Raw genomic sequence first — 25,863 nt, 5'->3', positions numbered from 1 at the left:
GGAACATACTTAAAGGGTGGGTTCACAGTTTTTCAAGTCTGTCTTAACTCAACAGTCTAAATGAACAGTGAAACATGTTTTTCTTGCTGTAATCATTCCTCCTGTTCATACTGACCATTAGAAGATCCCTTCATAATGCACTTACAATCCACAATCCTCCTTCTGTTCAAAAATATATAAATAAATGTATCAACATGACAGAAATGTATAATGCAGTACAAAGTCAAGAGGCTGTGTTATGTAGCATGACAAAGTAGTGAAGTTCTGTGAACGGAACTGCAAAAGCACAGTGGCATCTCTCGTACTAGGAACCTTTCTCGTGAAAGTTACAATCTTATCGCTGTTATTGCTCTCTGGAGCCATTTCTAAACAAGCTACCGTAATCGCTCTCTTTGTGGCAAAGGAACATGTCAGCCAGTGCAGCGGTGTGGCTCATTCATGTGTTTTTAATAGTTTTTGGACAACAATGGAGGTCTACAGCACAGACGAACAAGATTTGGAAGGCTTTGGATACACACACAATGCTTGTTAGTAGATCAGTTCATTGTTGGTTTGGATCCAAACCTGAGATTTGTTGACAAGAAGAAAAATATAGAAAATTGCCAACCACATCCTTTAAGTTAAATGCAAATTTTGTTATTCTCAATTAGCATGATGTAAATTACATATAATACACTATTAGGTTTTTTTTAAATTAAGTTTAAATTAGTACAGGCATTATTACAGTTAAGCAAAATACAGTTGAGCATAATTAATAATGTGTTTAAATTTAAATTTATAGCCTACATTGTGCAACTTTTATAGGTATACTGAAAAACAGCTTAAGTTAAACGCAAATACAATTTCTTGCTGGGAATATGTTGTAAAAACATACATACATTATACATAATAACACACTCGTTATACATATAACACACTCATTAAAAATGTATTTTTAAAAAAGTAGTCAGCCAGAATTAAACTTACCATAACAAGCATTACTACACTTGAAAATATTGTATTCCAAAATAAAGTGCACTCTGTGTACTAATTACCATTTGTATTGCTATGTTGATATACTTAGTAGTATTCCACTAAAATAGATTTACTTTCATATTGGGAAAATGTACTCCATCAAACATTTAACACACTTTATATGCTATTAGTATACTTGAGGTTTGGAAAAAGAATCTACTTGGGGGGCTCACAAATTCCACAAGACAGCAAACTATTTCACCATATTATGTCTTTTTATTCAAAAGCATTTGCACAAACAGCACTATAATGAAAAACAAAACCTCAAAAAGTGTAATAGATAGAATCCCATGGTGATGACTAAATTGTCAACTTATAGGGGAACAAATGTGCAGTGGTAGCTGGTGTATAAATGATTCTACTTCCTACTAGAGGAATAAAAAACAGTTAGAGCCTAGAAACAGATGATTTTTATGTGCTTGTTAATTTTCAAGCATTTCTGTCAGAGCAAAACACCTTTAGTGGCCATTTAAATACACAGCACTCCGACAGATTACAAAGGGAAAAGATTACATAAGAAATGCAGTGTCTGTTGAGGACGAGAGTCTGAATCGTTCCATGCTAAACCAAATGCTACATTTGTTCCAGTTTTCAATTTCAGAAATAAGACACTGGGTGATGTTAACATTTTTACATCAGAACTAATCAAACTATATACATTATTTTACAAAATTTAAAATAGGCTCAGAATAGTTTAAGACTGTTTGCTATTTGAGACCATTCAGAATACAGGAAAGACAGGAACAAAACACATACAATCATTCTCAATCAATCATAAAGCATCATTTTTCTAAACAAGTTCCTGCGTGTATATGATAATGCTAATTACAGATTAATGATGTCAATTGTTCCTGTTTCAGTTATCCTTACACAAAGCCAAGGTCCAGCTTAAGCTTACATTTAGATGTGTTGAGCCCTTTAAATTGCACAGCAATAAAGATCAGCAAATGTGTTATAAACTAGGTCTTCTTGTACAGACGATTCACTGTTTGTGAAGTGGCACTATTGCACAAGATGTAATGATGTCATTGTGGAATTGTTATCACATCCTGCAAACATATTTTGTTGGATTCTTCAGTCTAAATGTGGTCACTGGTGGAAACTCTCCACACAGGAGTACATGAATCCTGACTGTGGAGTGACACTGCAGTAACTTCACAAAACATAAAGTGTATCCATGACCACTGGTTCTGACTTTGTTTCCAACATCTACATCCGCTTTGAGGATGAGTTCCTGGAACTAGATTTGGCCTCTGCCAAGTATGTTCAGGGGTTGTCCACAGTGCTGCTGATAATGTTTGGTCAAGCAACAACAGCAACAGTAACCACCACTTTACTACTGCCTCTGTATGGAGCAGGAAAACCAGTGGAGAAGGCTTGCTGGACAAACCAAGATGTCCAGAACCTCATTAGTGTATGAGGAGAGAAAGCCATTCAGAGCTGGTGGTGCAGAGAAAAAAATTAATTATCCCTTTTCCACCGAGGAATCATAATCATTTTGTTCCACTGCTTTTATTTCTACTGTTTGCGGAAGTGCCATGGATTCTTCATCGGCATATAAACATCTTCACATAAATAAGAAAGAAAATAAACAATTATTGCCACTGTTTCCATTGTTGTCTATCCTAAAACTGCTTACTTCCTTTGCTTTTGCCATTTAAAAGTGGATATACAAGGAAGAACCTCGTACCAAAGCTTCACAAGGTTCTTGAAAGTTCAGGTTAGAGGAAGCCCTAAGTTACGGGTTGTTAAGTTCTGTCAGTGAAAAAAGGGCTTCTTGTTGTTAGTAAGCCCTGTCACAAAAATGATGGAGTGTGTACTGCTTCTGCCCTTTTAATGGTATACATGGGAAATGTTGCGATTTTTACAGTGTAGTGGACACAAAAAGAAGAGCGGTGCTCCAAAGACTGATAAGGTTAAAACGTCAGGTTATGTAAAGCCTCAGGTTATGGGTTCCGGCAGTGGAAAAGGGCTACAAGTGCCTTGTGAACAGCACTGCACTGATCTACACATTTGGATGAAACTCCTACATGTGCTGTGGTGAAAACTTTCACCATGCTGCATGTGCCATCTCCTCTCACCTAAAACTCTAAATAATGTTTTTAATAACACTCCATTCATGCATAACATTGAAAAAGTTACTCAGTACATCAACACAATGAGCAAACAAAGAAACAAAAAGAGAATGCATTTAACTTATTTTCAGTGTGATGTCATCAGAAAAATACCAGGATGTAGAGAAAAGTCGCCTTTGGGAAATTATGATGAGTATTTTCACAAATTTCCGACATTTTATACATGACACAGCTAACCAAATCTTTTCACTGTCGACTCATTAGTTGTTAACAAAAATATATTTTGCTGCATCCCTATAAACATGAACCTGTAGCCCAAATCCTGTCATAGCAACACATTTTACAAACACCAATTGGAACTGTTGATTTTCAGAAAATCAAAGGTACTTTACATGTAATTACTGAAAATAAATCCCGTTGGGGGGCCAGGACAAGTGCTCGAAAGTTGGGATTCTCGCGAGTGTTCTCATTATCTCAATTCTGCCTGTGATGTGATCAGATCTCAATATGCATATTAGGTAAGCTGACAACGAACGTGATGCATCTCCAGCGTATGAAAGCCATGTGAAATACTCTTTGGACCCTTCCCCTCCATATTTTAGCACTCCCTCAAGAGTCTCTTGCAGTGATGTTATTGTATGAGTTGTACTTTCTCTGCAGAGGCAGGGTCATCTGAGGCAGCTTGAGATAGCAAGAAGAGGTGGAGTTAGGTGGCTGTTTAACAGATTTGTTTCTTAAGAGTGTGGTCATTCACACATGGCTGAGATCTGATCTGATAGAGTGAATCACACCACCTACAGAAGTGGTCTGGCCAATCCAAAAGCATTCAGATGACGCTTTCTGCTTGCATTTACACCTGCATTAACATGTGCTTTCCCTGATCCAGATGAGATATCCAGATACAGATTGCATGTTAATACAAGGTTGAAATGGGGTCACAGTCAACTTGATGCTCATGGGGGCACATGGGGCATGGGGATCTAGAGCAATTAAAATGGACTGCAATGGTTTTTCAAGACAGATAAATTAATCATCAAGACATATACAGAAATATGTAAACAAAATACTACTGAGAACAAAGTACACACTGTGAACAAACAACTATACAAAGTACTACTGTATGGAAGAACATCCAGCTCAGAAGAGCTTCTGTAAATAGCAACAGGTGTCACAGAGTGGTGGTGTTGATCATTCAGTAGATGAACAGTATGATACTGTTCACTGTGTGATAAATGAGTGGTGAATATATTGTGATGATTAATTGAAAAGGAAATGATCTGAAATTAGCAGTAAATGACCTAAAATAAAAAATGGAATACTGTTACAATGAGAAGGGTCTCTGCTCCGCTGCAAACCTTTGACCTATGCTGATAAAAATAGTATTTAAATGGCACTTTTACCTTTGGTTAATTCAACAATTTGATGTCAAATTCAATATCATATATTGATATCAAAAACGCACCCACTGTCAGCAGCTTGACATCTACTCTTCTTCACGAAACAAAACGTATACAAACATCTAATCTTTGATACATTTGCTAATATTCAATCAAATTAGCCACTTTTTAATTCTGTTGTTACAAAAATAGAGATTTGATTGGTATTGAATGTTATATGCGAAGGCCTCAGTATGCTTCAAATAAAGTCCTTGTCAGATTGTCTAAAAGCGTTTGAAACAGCCTTTCTGATGTCAGAATTGGATGGGCACAACCTGACAGTCACGCCCCCTTTACGCAGCGATTGGTCAGGTGCACGAAGGTGTTTAAGTTAACTTCATGTGTACAACCTTGTTCATGCTCCAGCACGAATGCTTCCAAACTGTCTGAAAGTGTGTGGTGTTATCATTTGTACAAGCAGTCGTGTTGACACTATAAGACATGCAAAAGACCCAGACTTGTTGGAGAGAGGGGAGGCAGTGGGACACAGGACGAGGCTATGACGACAGGCGTTTCACCGTTAAGAACAGGAAGAAACATGCTGCCTTTAGCAGTGGTTGGACAACATATCATGCAAACTGCTTTGTTCAAAGCATTCTGAGGCACTACCTCCCAGATGTGTGGAATGACCTATGAAGACTTCATCGCAGTTTAAAAATTGCTGTAGAAAACAACAGCCGTACCTCAAAACTAACCTCCAAGGTCTTGTGCACAATATACCCACTTTGTTCAGAAAAAGTCATAATACATAATTACAATGGTAGAGTATAACAGCAATAAAACAAGTGAAAGTATGAAGTGGGTAGAAAGTGTGCCTGTTTGTGGAGCATCCAGTGCTGGAGCTGCAGATGAAGGTGTGAGCTGCTCTCTGTACTGAGTCTCTGTGTGGTCATTCACTGTCCAGCTCCTTGTGCTCTGAGGTTGGACTCTCTCTGGCTGGCAGCAGGTCGTAGTGACAGGGGATGTGGCTGTTTTTTGGTAGATCATATGGGTCCTGACCAAGCTGCACGTGGCCATTGCTGTTTCCAAAAGGATGGATGGTGCTCACAGTCGGCTCTGAAATCAAAGACAGATGAGTTGGCAATAATTTAAGTATTTTTGCATTATATTTTTTCATATCTGTTTGTTTCAAAACAGATATGATAAAAAAACTAATTGTAATGTGATACAGGAGCAGAAAAGGAACATCATCATTGTGTGCTTTCAATAAAGATTATGATGTATAAAATAGCAAAATTTAAAGTCATGATCACAGACTGTGTGTCCTAACGATGTTGGTGATCCCCTGACTTTTCTTTTAGTGCCACCATGATGTTAACATTTGTGGTTTTGAATAAAACAGCTATTGGATGGATTGGTGTGAAATTTGGTTCAGACATTCATGTTCCTCTCAGAAGGAATTGAAAACATTTTTGATCCTCTGACTTTTTATCTAGCACCATCATCAGTTCAACATTTCAATCATTCCAAGACTTTTATGGGTTTATACATGTATGACCATGTACCTGCAGTTGTACTTTATGTTAAGTGCTAAACTAACATGCTACATCCACATCAACATGCTACAGTAGCATTGCCACTGTGAGCGTTTAGGTCAAAGCAAAGCTGTGTGCAAACATGTTAGCAACAGTTGCTTATTTACACCTCCAACAGACACAGAGCAACGTGAACATGAATTTGGAGTCATGTTTGTGTCCACCTGATGAATGTAAGATCAATACATTACATTACAATACAATGCATTCACTCCTTTTAACTCTGATTTGGTCAACACCAACTCCTGAGGGAAATATCTGTCTCTTTAGCTGCTAAATGCTCAGCTATGTTCACCAGCTAGTCTACAGCTAACTGTGTCTGTCTGCTGTTTGGTGCTGAGCAGGTAGTGTATGGTGGGTTTTTAGGGTTAGGGTTAGGGTTAGCTGCCTGCTGCTGTTGAAAACCAGTTTGATGAGAACAGAGTTTGCGGGCCATAAAACCAAAACATTTGGCCTCATGCAAGAAGCATCTTGTGTAATTTAATGTAAAATGATTTTATGTTGTTATATGTGAATTGCTTGCACTGATTGTCTGTTTAATGGCTTGCATTGTTCGTGTCATATTTCATGTCTTTTTCCATAAACATTTTAGGTCTTCTATCCTGTCCAGCTGCTTCATGTTTTCCCTGCTTTCTTCCATTTGATTTCACATGTTGTTGGCTAATCTAACATCTGGCAAAGGGACAACAGTTGAAAACTTGCCTTTTGGCTGACACTGGCACATTTACAACACAGTGATATTGATTAATGTGCATTGTTCCTGTAAAAAAAGAGGCTAAAAAGCTACATATAGCTGAGGGGAACTGTAGAGTTGGTAATAATTCTTTCACACACCTTTCATCATTTGATCTGATATTCATATCAAAAATGTAGTGCAGCTTTAATACATTTAGAGCAGTTGAGGAGCGTACAACTGCACTGTCCTCATAGTAGGGTGTAAATGTGTAAATAAGGCAGATTTAGAGGTCTGGCTTTGCTTGAATAAGAGTTTTTTCATGTTTCCACTTTTGGAGATAAGTTGTTGTTTCTCCCAGCCTCTCATCTAGCTAAACTAGCATTGGCATGTCGTGTACTGGATGCACAGCTACAACAAGCACAATTAAGACCGCGAGCAAGTAAGTGGCAATGTAACAAGCTAAGGACCTATTTTCTCCTTGTGTTTAATTTTTGTATATTGGATTGGATGATGTGACTATACTGTGACATGACATGACTGTTTATACTGTGGCAGTCATCCCTTTAATATCTGCGATAGGTCACTGAGAGCAATGTTTGGAATCGACCGAGCAGGGAATATTGGATTAACAAGATTTTTCACAATGATGACGAACCATTCTAAACTTAAGCTCCTTACTAGGGATGTGCAGAGAGCCCAGTATTTGTATTTGTATATGTTTGTTGAAGTAGCAAAATTATTTATATTTGTATTTGTATTGGAATAAAAGTGGAAATCTGCATGAAAATCCAGTTTTTGTTTTTATAACGCTTTTAATTTTAGGATATTAAAGTGTTAAAATAAGTGTTTATGAATAAACTATCTTACATAGTAGGTCCCCACACCGGGTTTCAAACTTGAGTCTCCCAGATTATAGACAACTGCGCTGACTACTGAGCTAAACCTAGTGCATTGCCAAAATGCATACAGACCTTTACTTATTTAAACACCCATAACACAGAGACAGCAAAGCATGTAACGTGTAGAGAAGAACTTCAAAGGCGATTCTAATAATAATAACATAATTACTCCTTACCAACTTCATAGACATTCCTGTTATTGGTCGGGCTGCTGTTGCTGATCTCAGCATACGGTGAATCCCGTCTGGCTGGCGACTTCATCTCCACATAGCCACACTCTGTGTTTTTGGCCATCAACAGGGGAGGGTCCTTTATTGTGGCGTATGGGTTTTCAGAGCTGTTGAGGGAACAGGAGCTGGCATGATAGGGCGTGCCCTTCACCAGATCTGGACAACAAAGAAAGAGGAGCTGACATGAATACCAACATTAAACCAACCAGTTTAGCTTTAGTTTATTTATTTGTACATTTCTGGAACCTACCTCGTAAAGATTTCCCCATGTATCTCCTGTCAACTCCATAGGCTCCTGGTGCAGAGAGGAAAAGAAATGAAGGTCAGTGAATGGTAGAAGTAAAATTATGAGTGGCACTAGATAAGGCTGCAATTTAAAAAAAGTACACTTCATATAACTCTTAATTAAGAATTTGGGTTACTATGGAGAAGATCATTCATCAACACTACTGGATTTAAGATGCAAATACAGCCCATTTGCTCATAATATTGTGAGATAAGAACACTTCTCATGCCCTAACAATGAAATCATTTCGAGATCTTAACTTGTGTCTTCATCTGTGTGGACACTCAGCCAAACATTGAGTGCAGCTTCTCTCATTCTACGTTTGATCCTTCAAGTAGAATCCCTGTTATTTTTGCCCATTTAATTTGAAAGATAAAAACATATTTTTACCCAAATCAATATTTGGGTAAAAATTGATACAGGTATGTCGCCTGGAAACTTTTTTTGTTTCTTTTGCAGAGTTTCTGTATTTGCAGCACGTTTCTTGATGACTCGTGTTCTATTTGCTTGAGTTTTGATTTATTTGCGTAATTTGTTCCTAAATGCACTCGTGTTGTCAAAGTGGTGAGGGTCTTTTCTTTGTTTGCTTGAGTTTTCTTTAGCTGCAGCTCTCTCAGCCACCATAGTGTACTGTACGGCGATAAGCATGAGTTTTGAATCTGAAGTGTGACTCTTTAGCTTTGCTGGAAATACTTTTTGTTTTATTGGTGCAATATAACATAATAAAAAGACATAGGAACATAAGACAAGGCAGTTGGACAGTGTCAGAACATATAGACATTAAGACAAACAGCAAAACAGTTGACATTGAATGGGAGGAGTTTAAGGTAGTGTGTATGTTTATAAGGGGAAGACTAATGAGTAACAAAAAAAGAGAAAAAGAAAGCAGAGAGAGTAGAGAGAATAATAAATAAAGATAATAATAACAGTAATAATGAAAATGGGAAATGCAAGCAGTTTGAGTCTTGTGGGGTTGTAATTTCATAAAAAAGGAGTGGAATATAATGAACAAGGCTTTTGGAATCCCCTAAACATTATGAATTAAGATCTATAATGGGGTTGTGGGATAGAGGCTCACTATCATTTAAAATCAGTAGCAATATAAAAGATGCTGACTAGTTAATGTCTCACCCAGTTCATTGAAGCAGTCCCCATGTTTCCAGTCTGCAGGCAGTGTGCCAGTGTGGTCAGCTAGAGGAGCTCTCTTTCTCTGCTCCCCATTTTTCAAGTTCACAAACATCTGGTTATTCTTGGCCTAAAACAGATGTTTAAAAAGGGACATACATTGGTTGTTACAGTATTCATTCTTACTCTCACATCTCTTTGCCCTTGCAGCATTCTAAAAAGTCCACTTCTTTACCTTTCCATAAGGAGTATTGTTAACATGCGGGGGACTGATGCACTGGGTCAGAGTGTGGTAGCTGGGGTTGGAGAAGTAGTTGCTGGGGTGAGCCTCACATGTTGGTGGGTGAGCATCTGAAAAATGAACAAGATGAAAATAACTTTTACCAGGATGGACGGTATGAGTCAGTTCATCCTGCTGTCAGAGCATAAGACCAATAATTAAAAGCATGTCAACCTGTGATGTCATCAAGAAACAAATGGGTCATACTGTAAAACTGTTATCAAGGTTTCAGCTCTGGTGAAGCTCCAGTGCATGTTTTATGGTATACTGTCTATAAAATGCTAATTTTTCTAAGGTATTTTGCCTCCACCCTTGGTCCAACAGTGGCAGCTACAGAAGAGATCTGTCCTGCACTTGTCATTCAGACAGTGTGGGCCGGACTGTCAAAACAAACTATTTATCACTTCCTGTGACCACATGACCTTCCTGCTTTTATATATATCTTGGTTTACAATATTTACCCCTACCTATACCTGTATATGCAATTAAACTAAAACAGGTCATGGTCTGCTGAAGTAAGATCCACTCTATTGGCTTTTGTTGCTCTATTGTTTTTGACTTTTCCTGTCAGTCTGAATTAAAAACTGCAGCATAATAAACACTGATGTAAATCAATCCTAGAACCCCATCAAATATCTCACAGGTATATCAGCATATGTGACATATAGCACAAACTTTTCATAAAGAAATGTCAAAGATATGTTTCAGGTCATTCACTAACAAACACACTGAGCGCATTTCCATCTTCAAAAAACATTAGCAAAGCAGATTTAAAAAAAAATATGTTAAAACCTACACTGCTTACATTCATGTTTTCTTGCTGGCAGTCTTCTTCACTGCCTTTAATGGCATGTTTCCAAGTTTCTTGGCATGTTATTGCCACTAACTGTCGATCAGTGGAAAAGTGTGAAACCGCCAATAGAACTGTGAATCACATTGCTGCAAACTTGTGTGCATACATGTGCATCCTCTTTCACATGATACAAACAATATGGAGTGCCAATTCATAAAAACATCAGTCCAAAGTTCAAAAAGAAATATCAAATATTTGTTTTCATTTTAAACATCATGCACAGAGCTGCATCTACTTGGAGTAAAAGCCACATTGGTGTAAGTGCACTAGATTTACTTCCTTATATTTACTTTCACCAGCAGCTTTATGTACTGTATCATATAATATGCAGCAAACCCTTAGTGTTCTTTAGACTAATATATCATGATTCAGGTCTACACCATGTGATGATTTTAAACATATAAAATGTTCTATAGCCTTAAAACAGATGTGCATACACTCTAGACGGGGCAAAGGACTCATTCAGCATGAAAGTAAGTCTGTATTTTCATTTTACTGCAATATTGTGTAACTGATTAAAAACAATACAGCAATCAAGAAAAAAGACACACATGTGGGGCAGTAAATGTGTCGGTTGCAATCTGAAGCAACTGCTGTACCTGCGATGGTGTAATCAGCCGTCACCCTCATAGCAGGAGTGTAGGTCACAGCCGGCATGGTGGGCTCTTTACCCTTCTGCTTCTTCCTGTAGATGATGAAAAGGAGGAGGAGGAAGAGCACCAGCAGTACCAGCACAATGATTCCCGCAATGGCTCCGATCTGGTAGGTGTCTACGTGCATGGCTGCACTGGTCAAACTGTTGAGGCTGCCCACCACCACCACCACACCAGCTGCAGACCGAAGGAGGACACAGAAACAGAGTTAGAGGCCTCAGTGTCTGTTGAATGAATAATGGTAGTGACATTAAACTCTCACTATCAACAATCAAAAACCCTTCTGCACACACATATATGTGATGTGTGTCCTCACCTTGGTCACAGCGGGCTCCCTTCCAGCCTGGGTTGCAGTAACATGTACCAGTCATGTGATCACAGGTGGAGTTATTTAGACAGTCACACACCTGACGGCAGCCATAACCATATGTACCAGGAGGACACTCTGTAATAAGAGAATGACATCACATTCAAAGTTCCAATGTCCACTTAAATGAGGCTCTCCCTATAACCCTTATAACAAGAAATATGAATGTATTCTTAACAGCTTCAGGAAGTGGAAATATTTAGCAAACATTATAAATACACTCTTTTTTATTACTCATGCATTATTTATGTAGATATGTTATTCAGATTGCAGTGAGTAGTTCTGTGATTTACTGTCAACTATCATCATTGCATGGTTATGGCTACTGTACGCTGTGATGTATGCTCTCTTCAGTTAGACAGCTCATATTTTGCTCAGCACAGATTAAGTGACTCACTAATTTACATAATGAATGTATGTAAATGACTCCTTAAGCAGTCTGAAATTTCAAAAAGTACACAAAAATGTGAAATTTGCTGAAGTCTCATTCATCTCACTTAAATGTCAACTAATAAATGAAAGAACAAATTAATTTTACCAATAGTACTAGGAATATATTGCCTTGGATATAAATGAAAATACAGTAATATTTACACTCAGGCTTTGTGTATTATAGGATCAACTTTTACACAGTTTACACACCAAATAGAATAACATGAAATCATTCTGAACTACTAAATGTGTTAAAAGTTTTATTATTTGAATCTTTTGAAATGTATTTGTATGGGTGTAACAGCTGAGGTTGAAGAGCTGAACACAACTGAACTTGTGACTGAAGTTAAAGCATAGAGAGATGTTGACGTGTCAGCTGACGTCAAAGTGCTGAAAGACACTGATGAAGTGCAACCACTAAAAAGAGTTAAAGAGTCACTTACAGTTCAAACATCAAAAGGAGTTGAACAGTCATTTCAAGTTCAACCACTGACATTACACACATGAAGTGTAAGCATGTAGAGGTGTTGAAAAAAAGACATAAACAAGAGTGTAAAATTGCTTAAGTGAGCACAAGAAAATGTGAGTAAAATATGAGCAAAAAAAAAAAAAAGCTGCTTGCTGTTGGATCGGGCCACCATAAAAAGCAGACAAAACAGTGTTAACATACTTTGTTCACAGTGCCGTCCCATGAAGCCAGTGCGACAGGTGCACTGTCCAGAGATGTGGTCACAGTCAGCTCCATTCCTGCACTGACAGCTCTGAGAACAGTCCTTCCCATAGAAACCTAATGGACAGCCTGTAAAGGAGTCATCACATGATATATTTTCAAAATGTTCTATTTCTGAAATAAACATATTCATGTCTCAGAAGGGAATTTTGACCCTCTAGGTTTTATTATATAGAGTTGTACCTGTTTCTATGGTAATCTAATATATGTGTCATCAACTAGCTGTCACAGAAGTAAACTGCTTGTGTGTTTGTGTGTGACTGACGTTGTGTGCAGTAGAGACCGGTCCATCCTGGGGTGCACTTGCATTCTCCATCATAAGCGCTGCAGTAGGCTCCGTTGTGACAGTTACATGTGTGGATGCAGTTGGGTCCCCACTGACCGGGTGGACATGCTGCAGCACAATGACAACAACATGTTAGTGCTTGTCGTACCAGTCCATGGCTAAGTGTGAAGTAAATGACATCAGAACTGCCTTGTATGTTATTTATCTTGAGTGAACTCACATTGAGAGCAGTCGCTGCCGATCCATCCTGGGTAACACTGACAGGAGCCATCGATGGGGTTACAGGTGCCGTTGTTGGTGCAGCTGCAGCTCCACGCACAGTTCTTCCCAAAGCGACCACTGGGACACACTGTATACACAACACATTATGTGTTCATTGTTCATTTTCCTTAAATACATTTTAGCTAGAAGCACATTTACAATTTCTTTGGTTAACATGACACACTGCTAACTCTGAACTCAGTAACAAATGATGCAGCTTGTAGAGTATCGCTGCCAACTCAGATATCTTTCATGGAGTTACTGGATTGTTTTTGGCGTCCTGGAATCTTGGTTGCTTTTTAGGTTCACTGTGTCAACCTTCATACACAAATGCTCAGTATTGTTATGTGTTATGTGCTAAACTCAGTGGTGGAAGAAGTGTTCAGTACTAGTAAGTAAGTAGTAAGTACCAATACAGCAATGTAGGAATACTCCATTACAAGTAAACGTCCAGCATGAAAAATCCTACTACAGTAAAAATACATAAGTATTATCAGCTTGTTGTAGTTTAATTGCGGTATTGCAGTAAAAGTAGTGGTTTGAGAGGTCATGAGATGATTAATGGGAGAAGAAAGAAGAAAAAACAAAGTCCTGATACATAAATCTGTTTTCAGTTTTTGGACTTTTTCTCTACTCTTTGATTTTTGGTGAAATATTGGATCATGTGAACATTTATTGAAATGAAAGCATGTGAGAAGTTTAGAGGGAAAAATCACTATTTGGTGGAGCTGTTAACAACTCATAGATCTGGAATGTGACCCTGACTACACACTGCTTTTTGTAATACGTCAAAAGCCAAATATGTTGGAAACCACTGGTTTCATCTTTAACAATTTGTTGTCAAATCTTCATCTGAAAAGTAAGTAAAGCCGTCAAATAAATGTAGTGGAGTAGAAAGTATTTGAGTAAATGTACTTAGTTACTTTCCACCACAAGCTATGTGTGTCACCAGATGTGTGTCCCATCAAAGGGATGTTCATGCTAGCAGCTGTCTTCAGGCTAAAATGCTTCTTGAACAGCTTTAATCTCTTGTAAGGGGAAATGCTCAGACAGCATCATAACTTGGAGAATTTTCGTGGAACAGCACGTCTGGTATGATAACAGGAAGCTGTGACCAGTATCAGCCCACATGGGTTAACCCTGCAGCCTCTGTTACACAGTGGAAACAGTGTGCTGCAGTAACAAGGCTGTATGTGCTGTGATGTGATGCTCACCCTCGTTGCACAGCGCCCCCTTGAAACCCGGCAGACAGTCACACTGTCCGCTGACATGATGACACGGCCCGTTACTATGGACACACTGTGGACAGGTCTGACTGCAGCGGTGACCAAAGTAACCCGGAGAGCAGACTGCAGGGAAACAGGGAACACAAAGGTGAGTTCATGTAATTAATGTTCAATGCTTGCCAAATTTACTGATGGAGCAGTTAATTATGCAATCAACAACTGGGACTGTCTTTAAATATTCTGCAGGAGCAGGAATAATGTAACAACATAGGTTCAAAAATGAACCGTGTATGCCAGACATTTTCAGGTTGACAATTAATTTATTTTGTTGAACAACACAAACAACGCATATAAATCTTCTGTGGCTTCCTCAGGTTCTTGACCTGGATTTTTTTTTTCCTTTTTTGTCTGATATTATATTTGTTTATGATTGGTTACTGCTGGTTTTGTTCTGAGATGTTATGTTGTGAGATATTATTTTGATTTTTGAAGTAATGGTGCAGATTTATGTAGAATACAGGTTTGTTGCATTGTGCCTCTTATGAAGAGGTGAAGAATTAATGTGCAAACCTGACAATTCACATATGCCACAGTAAATCCAGAGTGATAAAAAAACATCCACACATATCACACCCCAAAAGAAGCTAGAAAGTGGAACCTGTCTTGTGATTGTTTTGTCAAAATTGTAGTTTACAAAATGTGTGTGAGGCCTGCTTTATTTATAAGGTTAGTTAGTCTGAAGTAAACTCAAATGTTTTTTTTTTTACAAAACCAATAACTTTTAAGGAAAATTGCAGTTTATTTATTCATTTAATTGTCTAACTGCTGTGTGTCTTGCTGGGGGCTGGGGACATCTTTTTAGTGATGTCACTGTGTTCCCAGATATCACCTACTAACTTAGTGAGTAAAATGTCACTGTTTGAAATGATGGACAAAGATACCAAATTTAAACCTAACCTTAATTTAAAGTTTAAGTCTTAAGAGTCAGCTGAGTGATGATGTTGCAGCAGGATGTGGTGCTGATGTAGGACTTACTCCTCTGACAGGTGGTGCCTCTGTATCCTGGAGCACACTCACAGGTTCCCTCATCTGGAGAACAGGACGCTCCATTCTTACAGTTACAGGGGAGGGAACAGTTTGGGCCCCAGCGTCCCTCTGCACACACACTGTCACAGTGAATACCTACACACACACACACACACACACACACACACACACACACACACACACACACACACACACACACACACACACAAAGATAATTTGTAGTGTATTTTGACAGTGAATATTAAAGTATACCTCTCATATTGCAGAGGTGATTCTGATACCGTTACCTTTAAATACTAAATACTTTACTCATCTGAGGTATCATGTCAACACACGCTGACTCCCTAAGTTAACAATCTGAGAGCAGAGCTGAAAGCTGAGCTGAGCAGAGTTCTCTAAACTCATGTGCTACCTTTCCTGACAGCCATTTAATCTCTAACCCTGCCCTCCATCCCTCCCTCCCTCTTGTCTTTTGTCATGGCTCAGCAGGCAGTCTCATTGAGGAGCTCAGTGGAGCAAGTACAAAGGCCTCTTTGAGGAAGCTGTGTGCATATTGCTCAGCAAGGCTGACATGCTGTTGAGAAAGACGCCCTGACACCCTGCAACACAGTAGCCCAAATCACCATACAGGCCAACATGTTAGTCAAAATCATGTTTGAATAAGGCCAATTCAGTCTTTGTTGGTGGTGAGAGCAATGTAAAATACTGATATGGTGTTCCAATGACAGAAAACCTGAGTAGACAAACTGTATTGAAAAAGCATGTACAGATATTGTTGTGTTTTTCAATTTGGTAGTTCAAATTTTTAAATATAACCCTCTACAACACTGAAACATTCCCCAGCTTGGTGTTACAACACACAGATGTCAGTTCAGATACTGAGCTTTGCAGGTGTGGGTACAGTTTTCCAAAACTGGACCCCTGGTTAATATAAACTGAAAGTACACCACAACCTTTTGTGCTTTGTACTCATAACCACAGAAGAGCAGTAAGTAATGGAAGATTTTTGACATGTAAATATGTGGTTAGTTATTCAGACCATGAGAACACGTGCTTGTTTGTCTTACCAGTCCATCCGGCCAGGCAGCGGCAGTGTCCAGTGGAGTGGTGACATCCATCAGCATGACTGCAGTCACAGCGTTCTTTACAGTCCAGACCATACGTACCATCCTGAGGAGGACAAACAGTTACCATCACAGAGACAACATGTCATTCAAGACACATGCAAATCTTTTAAAATCCCTTTTCAATTTTAAATCCCATGTTACTTCCATGTGCTTTCATGTGCTCTAAAGGGGAAATGTATTAATACACACCAACTATACCTGTGCCACAACTATATAATATGTTGCATGCTTGTGTTAGCCTGTGTTTATTTTAAAAGCTGTAAATCTAAAATAATATGATTTATTTTCATTTTCATCGAATTTTCAGCTGTTTTGACAACATAAACTTATCAAAACCTTTTTTTTTAAATGACAAAACTGTATACTGTCAACAATGTGTGATTTGTGTAGTTAAAACATACAGAAACGCCAGTTTGAATATTAAACTGAAAATAATTAGAGGTGATTTTCAGTGGACTATGGTGTCTTTTGGCTTATTTCACAGATATAAGAGCATCCAGAACTCACCTGGCAGTGGAGTTCACACCTGTCACCCCTCCAGCCTGGAGCACAGGTACAGTGACCATCCAAAGCATTACACGCTCCTCCGTTCCCACACATGCAGGTCAGGTTACAGCCCAGACCCCAGGTACCACTGGGGCAGTTGATGGAGCAGTCTACTCCATGCCACCCTGTTGATTTCCAGCAGCAACATAAGCAACAATCAAAACACTTTCATTTCTACATCACTGAGATAATGGCAATAGAATTCATTCCAATAAATTAGATTCTTTTTTTATACTATGTGAAAGAAAGCTTATTATACTGTATTTGAACATTGTGGGCTGTAAAGTGGAAAAGTACTGGATGCGAGAAAACTTACAAATTCACATTCCCTAGAATTTAGTAATAGGTCAGCTTAACCTCAACTTCTGCTTTCAGCTAACAAAACAGGAAGCGTGAGAGTGGAATGCACCCATTCAACTGTGAAAAACAATGCCACGTTTGGCCTCAAGGTCTTAAGCTGTGCACTCTAAGAGACAGGTGATGCTGATCCATAGATTGTGCAAAGCAGGATGTTTGTCTCTTGAGGGTTGAAGTTTCAGATCATCCAGAGGCGTGGCCGAAGATATTGAGCCTAACAATATCTTCTCCTATCGCTTCATTAAAAGAACACGCAAGGACCAGAACAGACAGAATAGCATCAGTCCTCAACAACTTCTGGACACTCACGATAGGTTGCAGTTCTGGAATATGGCGGCACTGGAGGATAATAGGTTCCTGGTAACTTCATGTTTAATTCTTCTCAAGTCTTTTGCAGTTTATTTGCGCTTTTTCTTCTCCATGCGTGTTTTGCAACCCTGTTGACCACTCACAACAAAACTAACGCCTCGATAGTTTAGCTATTTCAAGAGTGCTGTATCCGTCTGAAAGGTATTTTACAATTTTTTACTTTTCAGTGTCAGTTAAGTCTCTTTTTTGAATAAATAGCAGGCTGCAGAGAGAAAACACCGCTACTCTGGCAGTGATAGCTCTATAGCTGTTAAAGCTGATTGACAGCTGATCCAGCTGTGATCAGCTGCTGCCGTCGTCAGAAACGGATGTCACATCATGTGATGTTTCAGAGGAAAGGACGTTTAATTTCTCCAAAAACATATTTCCTTGTTTTCCTCTCTCCTCGCAGTTTCCTTGCATCTCTCCATGCATCTTTAATGGAAGGGACTAAGATGCAAGGAAAAGATGCAAGTGAGGGAATCATGGATGCAGTTTAGGGGATTTGGGATGTACCCCACAGATAAGGTACAGTACATTAAGTGTAGAATATTTCCTTTGATACTGGAGCTATCTTGCCAGGATCTTGTCTGAGCTTCATCTCAGATTAGAAGGGCTTTGCCAACATTCAAGTGAAATTCCAACATGCTGCTGCATAGATGTGGAATGGTGGATTGCAGTGGCTCTGCTGTTCTGGGGGTTCTAATGCTCCCTGCAAGGAGCAATCATTAGTGATTTGTAATAAAGTTCAGAAGAGGGACATTTGAGTCATTCACTTTTAACTTCTTCTTTTAGTCCACTGCAATATAAGCAAAGACAAATACATTATCATATCTCCCTCTCTTCCTCAGCTCACCTGGTTTACAGGAGCAGGATCCGTCCACAGGTGAACACTGAGCTCCGTTCTTACACTTACAGCTGGAAGAGCAGTTCACTCCATGAGTTCCTGCTGGGCAGGGGACTGAACAGTTGGGACCCTGGAAGATCAATAGTTAAATAGTTAGGATGGATGTGAGGATGTGATCTTACAGATGGATGACAAATTAAAATCTTAGTGAGATGTTGGGCCACCATGTGCCGGCAGAACAGCTTCATTGCCCCTTGGCATTAATTCTACAGTCTCTGAACTCTACTGGAGGGATGAACACCATTCTTCCAAAAGATATTCCCTCATTTGGTGTTTTGATGATGGTGGTGGTTAGCGCTGTCTAACATGTCGGTCCAAAGTCTCCCATAGGACTCAGAACAACTCTGTATTGATTTGCAGTGACCCTTCCTTCTAAATTGACAAGTGGACCCAAACCATGCCAGCAAAATGCCACATAACCACAGCATAACAGAGCCACCAGATCCCCTCACTGTAGGGGTCAAGCATCACACCTGAACCAGTTTTTCCTTTAATTTGTCACCCATCTGTATGTAACTCTGTAAATGGTCCTGTGAGGGTTAAAAGGTCAACAAGCAGGGATGGGAGGTGAGGTGTGTATGTTTGTTCATATTAATCAACTATTAAACCTCATTATTTGTATAAATTTAAGATTACTAAATCTTTTCTTTGTCACTATGAATGCTGAATCTCCTGCTGTACTGATGTTTCCAAACACCGCACCAATTACATCTGCAAGGTTTGATTCAGAGATCACGGAAAGCACATCAAGCAAATAGCAGTGAACATAGAAAAGATGAGGACTTGTGTATGAGGCCTGAGTTCAGTAGTCATACTCTGATAGGGCAATGTGTAAATGAAAAGAAGTTTCCTCTATGAAACGAATGAAGTCCTCAGTTTACATAATTTGTTTTAGGAGGAGGTGTGGTGGAAGTATTTTTAGATGAGCAACAATCAGGTGCATTAACTCTCTAAATTCTTGTTAATACACTGAGGTTGCCAGGTTTAGTACCATTGTGTCTGTGCAGAGACCGAAACCAAAACCTGTAATCACTAACTCTATCCATATGTAACACACAGACATGAGACTGATATCCATATTCTCACCTCATTCTCAGAGAGAAAGCAAATAACTGTACATCCTAAATGTTTAACTATTTCTTTAAGCAAAATTCCAAAATATAATTTTCAAGTCCAGAAAGTCTCATCTGTGTGATTGGTTGAGAATGAAATGCATTTTATGTATTTTGTTTCATTCTTTTTTATTGTATTTTATTCTACTATCCATCCTTCTATGCATCACATCTGCACCTGAAAAACAGGCACAAAAGGTGCAGTAATTCTGGCCCTGAGTGTGCACACTAATGTTAGCAGTACAGAGTTGACATTTTCAGTATTCATATTGAAGCTTTTCTGTTCTTGAAGTACAGTATTAACATCTGGTCTGTGTTTGCTGGCTGTGAGACAGACAGTTGGGCCAGGTAATGGGCCCACACCCAGCCAACCACATACTGTATCACACGTACAGTATAAGTTACCTAAAGCATTCATTGACATTCAGACATGTGAGAAACGGGTTTTACCGTGAAGCCTGGAGCACAGATACACTCTCCGCTCACACTGTGGCAGTCGGCACCATTCTGGCACTGGCACACCTGCTGGCAGGAATCTCCATAAAATCCTGGCGTGCACGTCTCATTGCAGTAGAGTCCAGACCAACCAGGCTGACACATACACTCTCCGGACATGGGGTGGCAGCTGGTGACAAGAGAGGTGCACACCATTGTTAAAGACTGTACTTAATTATGTTTAGTTTTGCTCATACTGTAGGTCACATTTAGGATTCATTCCCAGATTCTATATTGGCCTGCCACAAACAAACAAATGTGTGCGTACAACGTGTCATCCAATTACATCTAAAGCACAATTGTTTCTCCCTGTTGTGAGTGGGTGCACTCTAAAACCTGACTGGCACAGTGCCAGTGTGTGCCAGTTGTATGTGGGTCCCACTCCATGTCAATGCTGCACATCAATCATGCCGACTTGAATCAAAGTCTCGGTATTTAGTCTTACTTGTGCGGCAAGTAAACTAAATACCATGTGCAGCAGCGTAAACAGTACTGACTCATAAAAACATTTTTTTGCACAACCTGTAATGTTCTGCAGTATCTTTGCCAACAGTTTAAAGCTGTGAAAAGATGAAATTTTACTGCATTTACTACCACCTGATAATCAGCGGATGAGAGATTAACATCAGACCTGCTGCCTCATATACTGCCTGCACTCACACCTGCCTGCAAGGGCTTCTCCATCCTTGCCACTATGTAACAAGAAGCACACCTTCACGATCAAATGGAGCACTGCCAGTGTCCACATAGAGTGAAGAGCCTGTACACAGCCTCCTCCTGGCTATACTTAAATTGTTCTTTTATGCCTTGTCACCAGTGGGCCAAAAACAAGAACTGCAGAGTCTTGGTTTGGAAAAAAGTTATTAGTGTCTGTTTGGTTGACTATTTGGAATTGTATATTTTTCAGATTCAGAGAATAAAACAAAACCTTCTGGCTGCAGAGGCTAGGGTTCTGCAAATGCCTGAAACTAAGACCCATACCCAGCCCGACTCAACTGAACCTGACTGATACTGCCAAATTTAAAACCAGGACTGGAACTCAAAGCCATATGTTTGCTTGTTTTATTCATTACTGCACGTTATCTAGCTGAGCTAGTGAAACACATTTGCCACTTTTCCCTCGAGACATTGTGTATCTTCTTGCTACACATGACAAACATGGAAGCAGATGATTATCTCAGTCAGAATCAAAGAGAGAAATGTCTTTTGAAATTACTTTTGAAAGTAACCAAACCTGAGCCTGAAGCTTTATGAAATAATCTGACCCAAACCCTGATATGTTGTTGGATCATGCCAAGTTTGGGTCAGGCATCAGAACTTTAACACAGCGTCTATTAGTCCTTTGAAATCTAGAATTAAAATAAACTGTGCAGGTGAAGGGCACAGTGAGATGTAGGAGGTGACTGAATCAGAATGATACTGATGGACTGAGAGTCTCCATGATGTTCCCCATTCTGTGCCAGCAGGGTGAGGATTATCTGTAGTAACACAGGTGGAATCTGCTTGTGTTTGTTGGTGTATGTGTTTGACTGACAGCTGGTCCACCTGACACAGCAGTCCCATTGAGAAGCAGAGGGACAGCTGTTCTCTCCAATGACACATGCAGCCCGCCAGCTGTGCTAACCTAACTGATCACTGACTACTGGCTCTCAACAGTCAGCTGTCTACATAATCACACTGACAAACATATACAGACTCTCTAACTTGAACTAGAAAGATCCAGGATTTAAAGGTTTGAGATAAATATTCTGGGACTTAAGAAGCTGATGGATGAAGATTTTCTGTTTAAATTTGACGACATGAAATGTATTTCTGTTTATTTGGAGATCAACACTTTTCGCTGCATACTGCATACTGTACCTGCGTGTAGTCTGGGTGTAGCATGGACACTTCCTATCACAGCGCAGGCCATAGTGTCCTTCAGGACACATTCGGACGTCACATGTCTCCCCTGTGTAGCCTGGCTCACACAGACACATTCCGTTGGTGTGGTAGCACTTGCTGTTGTTCTTACAGCGACACGTCTTTGCACAGCCAGCACCATAAGTACCAACTGGACACTCGTCCTGGCACCTGTTCACACAGAGACACACAGTGATGCCCATGGTCAATGATTTGGAAAGGTGGAGGTGATCAGTTCTTCACTATCTATGATGCTACTGTTTCTCCTGAGAATTCTGTTCATATGGAACACATTTGTTTTAGTAAATATGCTTTTGGAGAAAAGTATTGTCACACACATCAAGTTTTATATCAAAATGTTAACAATACATATTTAACATATCTGTAAAATGTTTTTAAAGATGGAAATAAATGAATCATAAACAGTGTTCAGTTTAGGAATCAGTGCACATGGCTGAATAATACTGGATTGAATTTGTCATAATAATTGAGCAAAATCTTCCAAGAATCAAACAAAAGAAAAAAATGTCATTGAAAGTGAATAAAAATAAATGAAAAGTAACATTTGATTACAATATTCTCACTTTCTTTTATTGATCAGGAGTTTTCTTTTGCAGTTAAGTTTTTTCAGGGTTCAGTTCTGAATTTTTCAGTTTCAGATCTAACACAAAGCTCTCCTGTGAGCGGGTGTTACAGGGCTGCGCCCACAGTGGTCAATAAAGTAAAAGAAAATTGTGAATTTTGTGATTAAATGTAGCACTCCTTTGTAGTTTTATTGTTTGTTCTGCCTTTGAGGTCATTGTTTTGCTTTCAATTTCTTTTTATTGATTTTCAATTTCATTTTTTTGGTTTGATTTTTGAAAGATTTTGTTCAATTATTTTGACACAAATTTATTCCCATAGCATAAACTCTGTAAAAAGATTGCTAAACTGAGTGTACACTTTGGATGAAATAGTATTGAAGTCACATTTACAGATTATGCATTCAGAATAAAACTGGAAAATTCTGTTAAAAAGTTTTCAAGGAATGTAATGCAGTACTGAATTATCATACCAGCTAAATGAAAGCATGGACTAATCACTGGTGCTAGAAAGATAGTAAAAGTACTATAATAGTCCCCCTTTTTGTCCTATATAATATTACAATTGTATGTTATAGTAATCCATTTTTCTGACAGTGATGATTCATTTGTGCTTTCATTTAGTCAGTATGATAGCAAAATTGTATTACTTTAACACAAACCCCCCACTGCTTTTATTCTGAAGGTCAGTGATCCATATAGGAAGTCCTATTATTCCCATGAATACATCCTGACTGAGCAGTCCTACAAATATATTTTCCTATTACAGTTTATTAATCTGCAGTTCTTTCACAAAGTTTTATTTTTACTGTTAATGTTTCCTTTGAACATGAATCTCTGAAAAGTTCTGCAGACTGGTATGGCAGTTGCATCGCCTTCAATCGTAAGGCATTACAGAGGGTGGTGAAAACTGCTCAGCACATCACCAGAATGGAGTTGCCATCCACAGACAACCTCTACACCCAGTAGTGCAGGAAGAAAGCCAACAGGATCATCAAAGACCCCGATCACCCCAAACCACAAACTGTTCTGCCTGCTGTGTCAGGCAGCATCCAGTCCTGCACCACCAGGCTCAGAGACTGAACACTTTACTTCTGCACTGACAGGCTTTATACATTACATTTGTTTACATCACTGTATACATATTTATTACTGCACAGTAAACACAATATATTTACTGTTCTACTACTGTCTACTCACTACTGTCCACAAGGCTATTTAACCACCACAGCAGTATATATATGTTCATGTTTCTTGAATGTTATGTCTTACATTCTTACTCTACTTTTCTTATTTTTACTTTTTACTTGCCATATTGGTTTGAGCATTGTGGAAGAGCCTGAGATTCAAGATTTTCATTGCCAATAACTGCATCACCGTAATTATTGTGCAAATGACAAATAAAGGAACTTGAACTTGACTAGACTCACTTCAGCTACAGGTTCTATACCGAGATTAGACAGTCAACTCCATTCTCATGAAACCATTTACAACAGATCTTACATCTAAATACTCAGTGTCACTATAGATAAGCTCAAGGGCTTACCTACCACTAGGATCATCCTATGGGGATGATGAATATTCAACCAAAACAACATCAAGATCTCTGGAACAGTGTTGGACATAGAGACTGACTGCCCTTTGCCCTGCAAAATGTATTTAAAGACCAGTGTATAGGATTTACTGTCAACAGAATGGACTTGGTAGAACTGGAATATCATTTTCATAAGTATGTAGTATTTTCATATGTGTTAATTAGTGTATAATGAAACTGAAACTAAGAATTGTTGTGTTTTTGTTACCTTAGAATGAGCCCTTTATATCTACATAGGAATAGAAGTTTTTGAGATGATTTAAAGAGAGGTCTATGATATGTTGATTTTCAATATTAATTTTGGTTTCAGATTTATTGTTAAGTAATCTATCAATAAAATAAAATGTAAAAATCAGAGAAAAAATCATGATATAAGTCCGGTGTCAGGCAAGTCAGCAAATGCATATTCAGTAAACATTTTGCAGAGTCAGGCTCTTTATGTGTGTATGTGTGTGTGAACATGTGCCTATGAAAAAGAAAAATGTGATAGAGAGCAAGTACAAATACACAATTATTTTGGCCGTCCGACAAAAATGTCCTTACCAAAGTGAAAACCAAAGCTACGCCCTTGCACCAGACACATTTCTACATCCATCCCCGCTGACGGTACTGTCAAACTTATTGAAGCCTCTCCAGTGTATCATCCACATTCCAGCAAAACTCAGCAATTCATTTCCCAGTTGTTGGTGTTCTCTCTTTTCGAGGTGCAGATAATGCCCCCCCCCCTTCCCTCACCATCCTGTTAATGGATTCCAGTGGGTTCGGGTGTGGCATGGCCGACCTATTTTCAAGCAGTGCTATACCGTGACGTTCGGCTTCCCTCAAACCCTTATTTACTCATAAAAGTGCACTTGGAAGGGCTATTCCTGTCTCGTCACTGGTCTGCTTAAGTATATGGTGCGTGCTCTCTGATATTGCTAATTATATGGACCTAAAGCCCTGCGTGGCGCTCTGCTGAGATTTGTCTGTGAAAACACTGACTGGGCTCCCTGGTTGACTTCCCTCTCTATGATGGTCTGGAGGATGTGGAAGAATTAAGCAGATACAGATGATTTTATTTGGATTTAGTTTGTTTCACTTTATAATCACCCAGTTCATGTCTTCTGTATCTTTACAGGGGGGATTCAAGCTCCCTGAGCTACAGAGACAATTAAGTTTCATTGTTTTGAAAGACCCTGCTGTCCTGGATTATTAATCTTGCTGCTACAAGAACAATAACTGTGCTTAATGCAACTAAACAGCTATCTGCAGATAGCAAGAAGAAACTATAGAAAGTGACAGGTCTTATCCTTTCATAAAAGGTCAATCTTAGATCCTGTTGTGCATATGATATGGCTTTATGTAAGAATGTATGTTTGAATACTGTAAAAAGAATATTGTCACTGATTCCATATCCAAGCAGTAAAATTCCTAATGGATGATAAACTGTAGTTCAGTGGTTTGCAGACTCTTTTAACCATGGCAACCCATCACAGGAATTTTG

The 25,863-nt window shown here is 39.0% G+C and overlaps 1 protein-coding gene across 1 annotated transcript in view; it reads right to left on the bottom strand.

The window, feature by feature from the left end:
* Window positions 1-1,147: 1,147 nt before the first annotated feature.
* Window positions 1,148-25,863, bottom strand: part of megf10 (multiple EGF-like-domains 10) — a 68,801-nt gene continuing 44,085 nt past the window's right edge. The window contains exons 9-25 of the mRNA XM_042396173.1: window positions 22,164-22,376; window positions 20,259-20,433; window positions 18,646-18,766; window positions 17,046-17,209; window positions 16,479-16,581; window positions 15,400-15,546; window positions 14,353-14,487; window positions 13,098-13,226; window positions 12,857-12,985; window positions 12,532-12,660; window positions 11,379-11,507; window positions 11,009-11,239; window positions 9,512-9,627; window positions 9,283-9,406; window positions 8,116-8,160; window positions 7,812-8,021; window positions 1,148-5,581 (exon numbers count right to left, since the gene is read on the bottom strand). Coding sequence (XP_042252107.1) covers window positions 5,415-5,581; window positions 7,812-8,021; window positions 8,116-8,160; window positions 9,283-9,406; window positions 9,512-9,627; window positions 11,009-11,239; window positions 11,379-11,507; window positions 12,532-12,660; window positions 12,857-12,985; window positions 13,098-13,226; window positions 14,353-14,487; window positions 15,400-15,546; window positions 16,479-16,581; window positions 17,046-17,209; window positions 18,646-18,766; window positions 20,259-20,433; window positions 22,164-22,376 — 2,467 coding nt within the window. The 3' untranslated portion in view covers window positions 1,148-5,414. The remainder of the gene's footprint in view (window positions 5,582-7,811; window positions 8,022-8,115; window positions 8,161-9,282; window positions 9,407-9,511; window positions 9,628-11,008; window positions 11,240-11,378; window positions 11,508-12,531; window positions 12,661-12,856; window positions 12,986-13,097; window positions 13,227-14,352; window positions 14,488-15,399; window positions 15,547-16,478; window positions 16,582-17,045; window positions 17,210-18,645; window positions 18,767-20,258; window positions 20,434-22,163; window positions 22,377-25,863) is intronic.

Source organism: Thunnus maccoyii, chromosome 19 (genome assembly GCF_910596095.1).
Source record: "Thunnus maccoyii chromosome 19, fThuMac1.1, whole genome shotgun sequence".
NCBI classification, from domain to species: domain Eukaryota; kingdom Metazoa; phylum Chordata; class Actinopteri; order Scombriformes; family Scombridae; genus Thunnus; species Thunnus maccoyii.
This window is presented reverse-complemented; position numbering and strand designations above follow the sequence as displayed.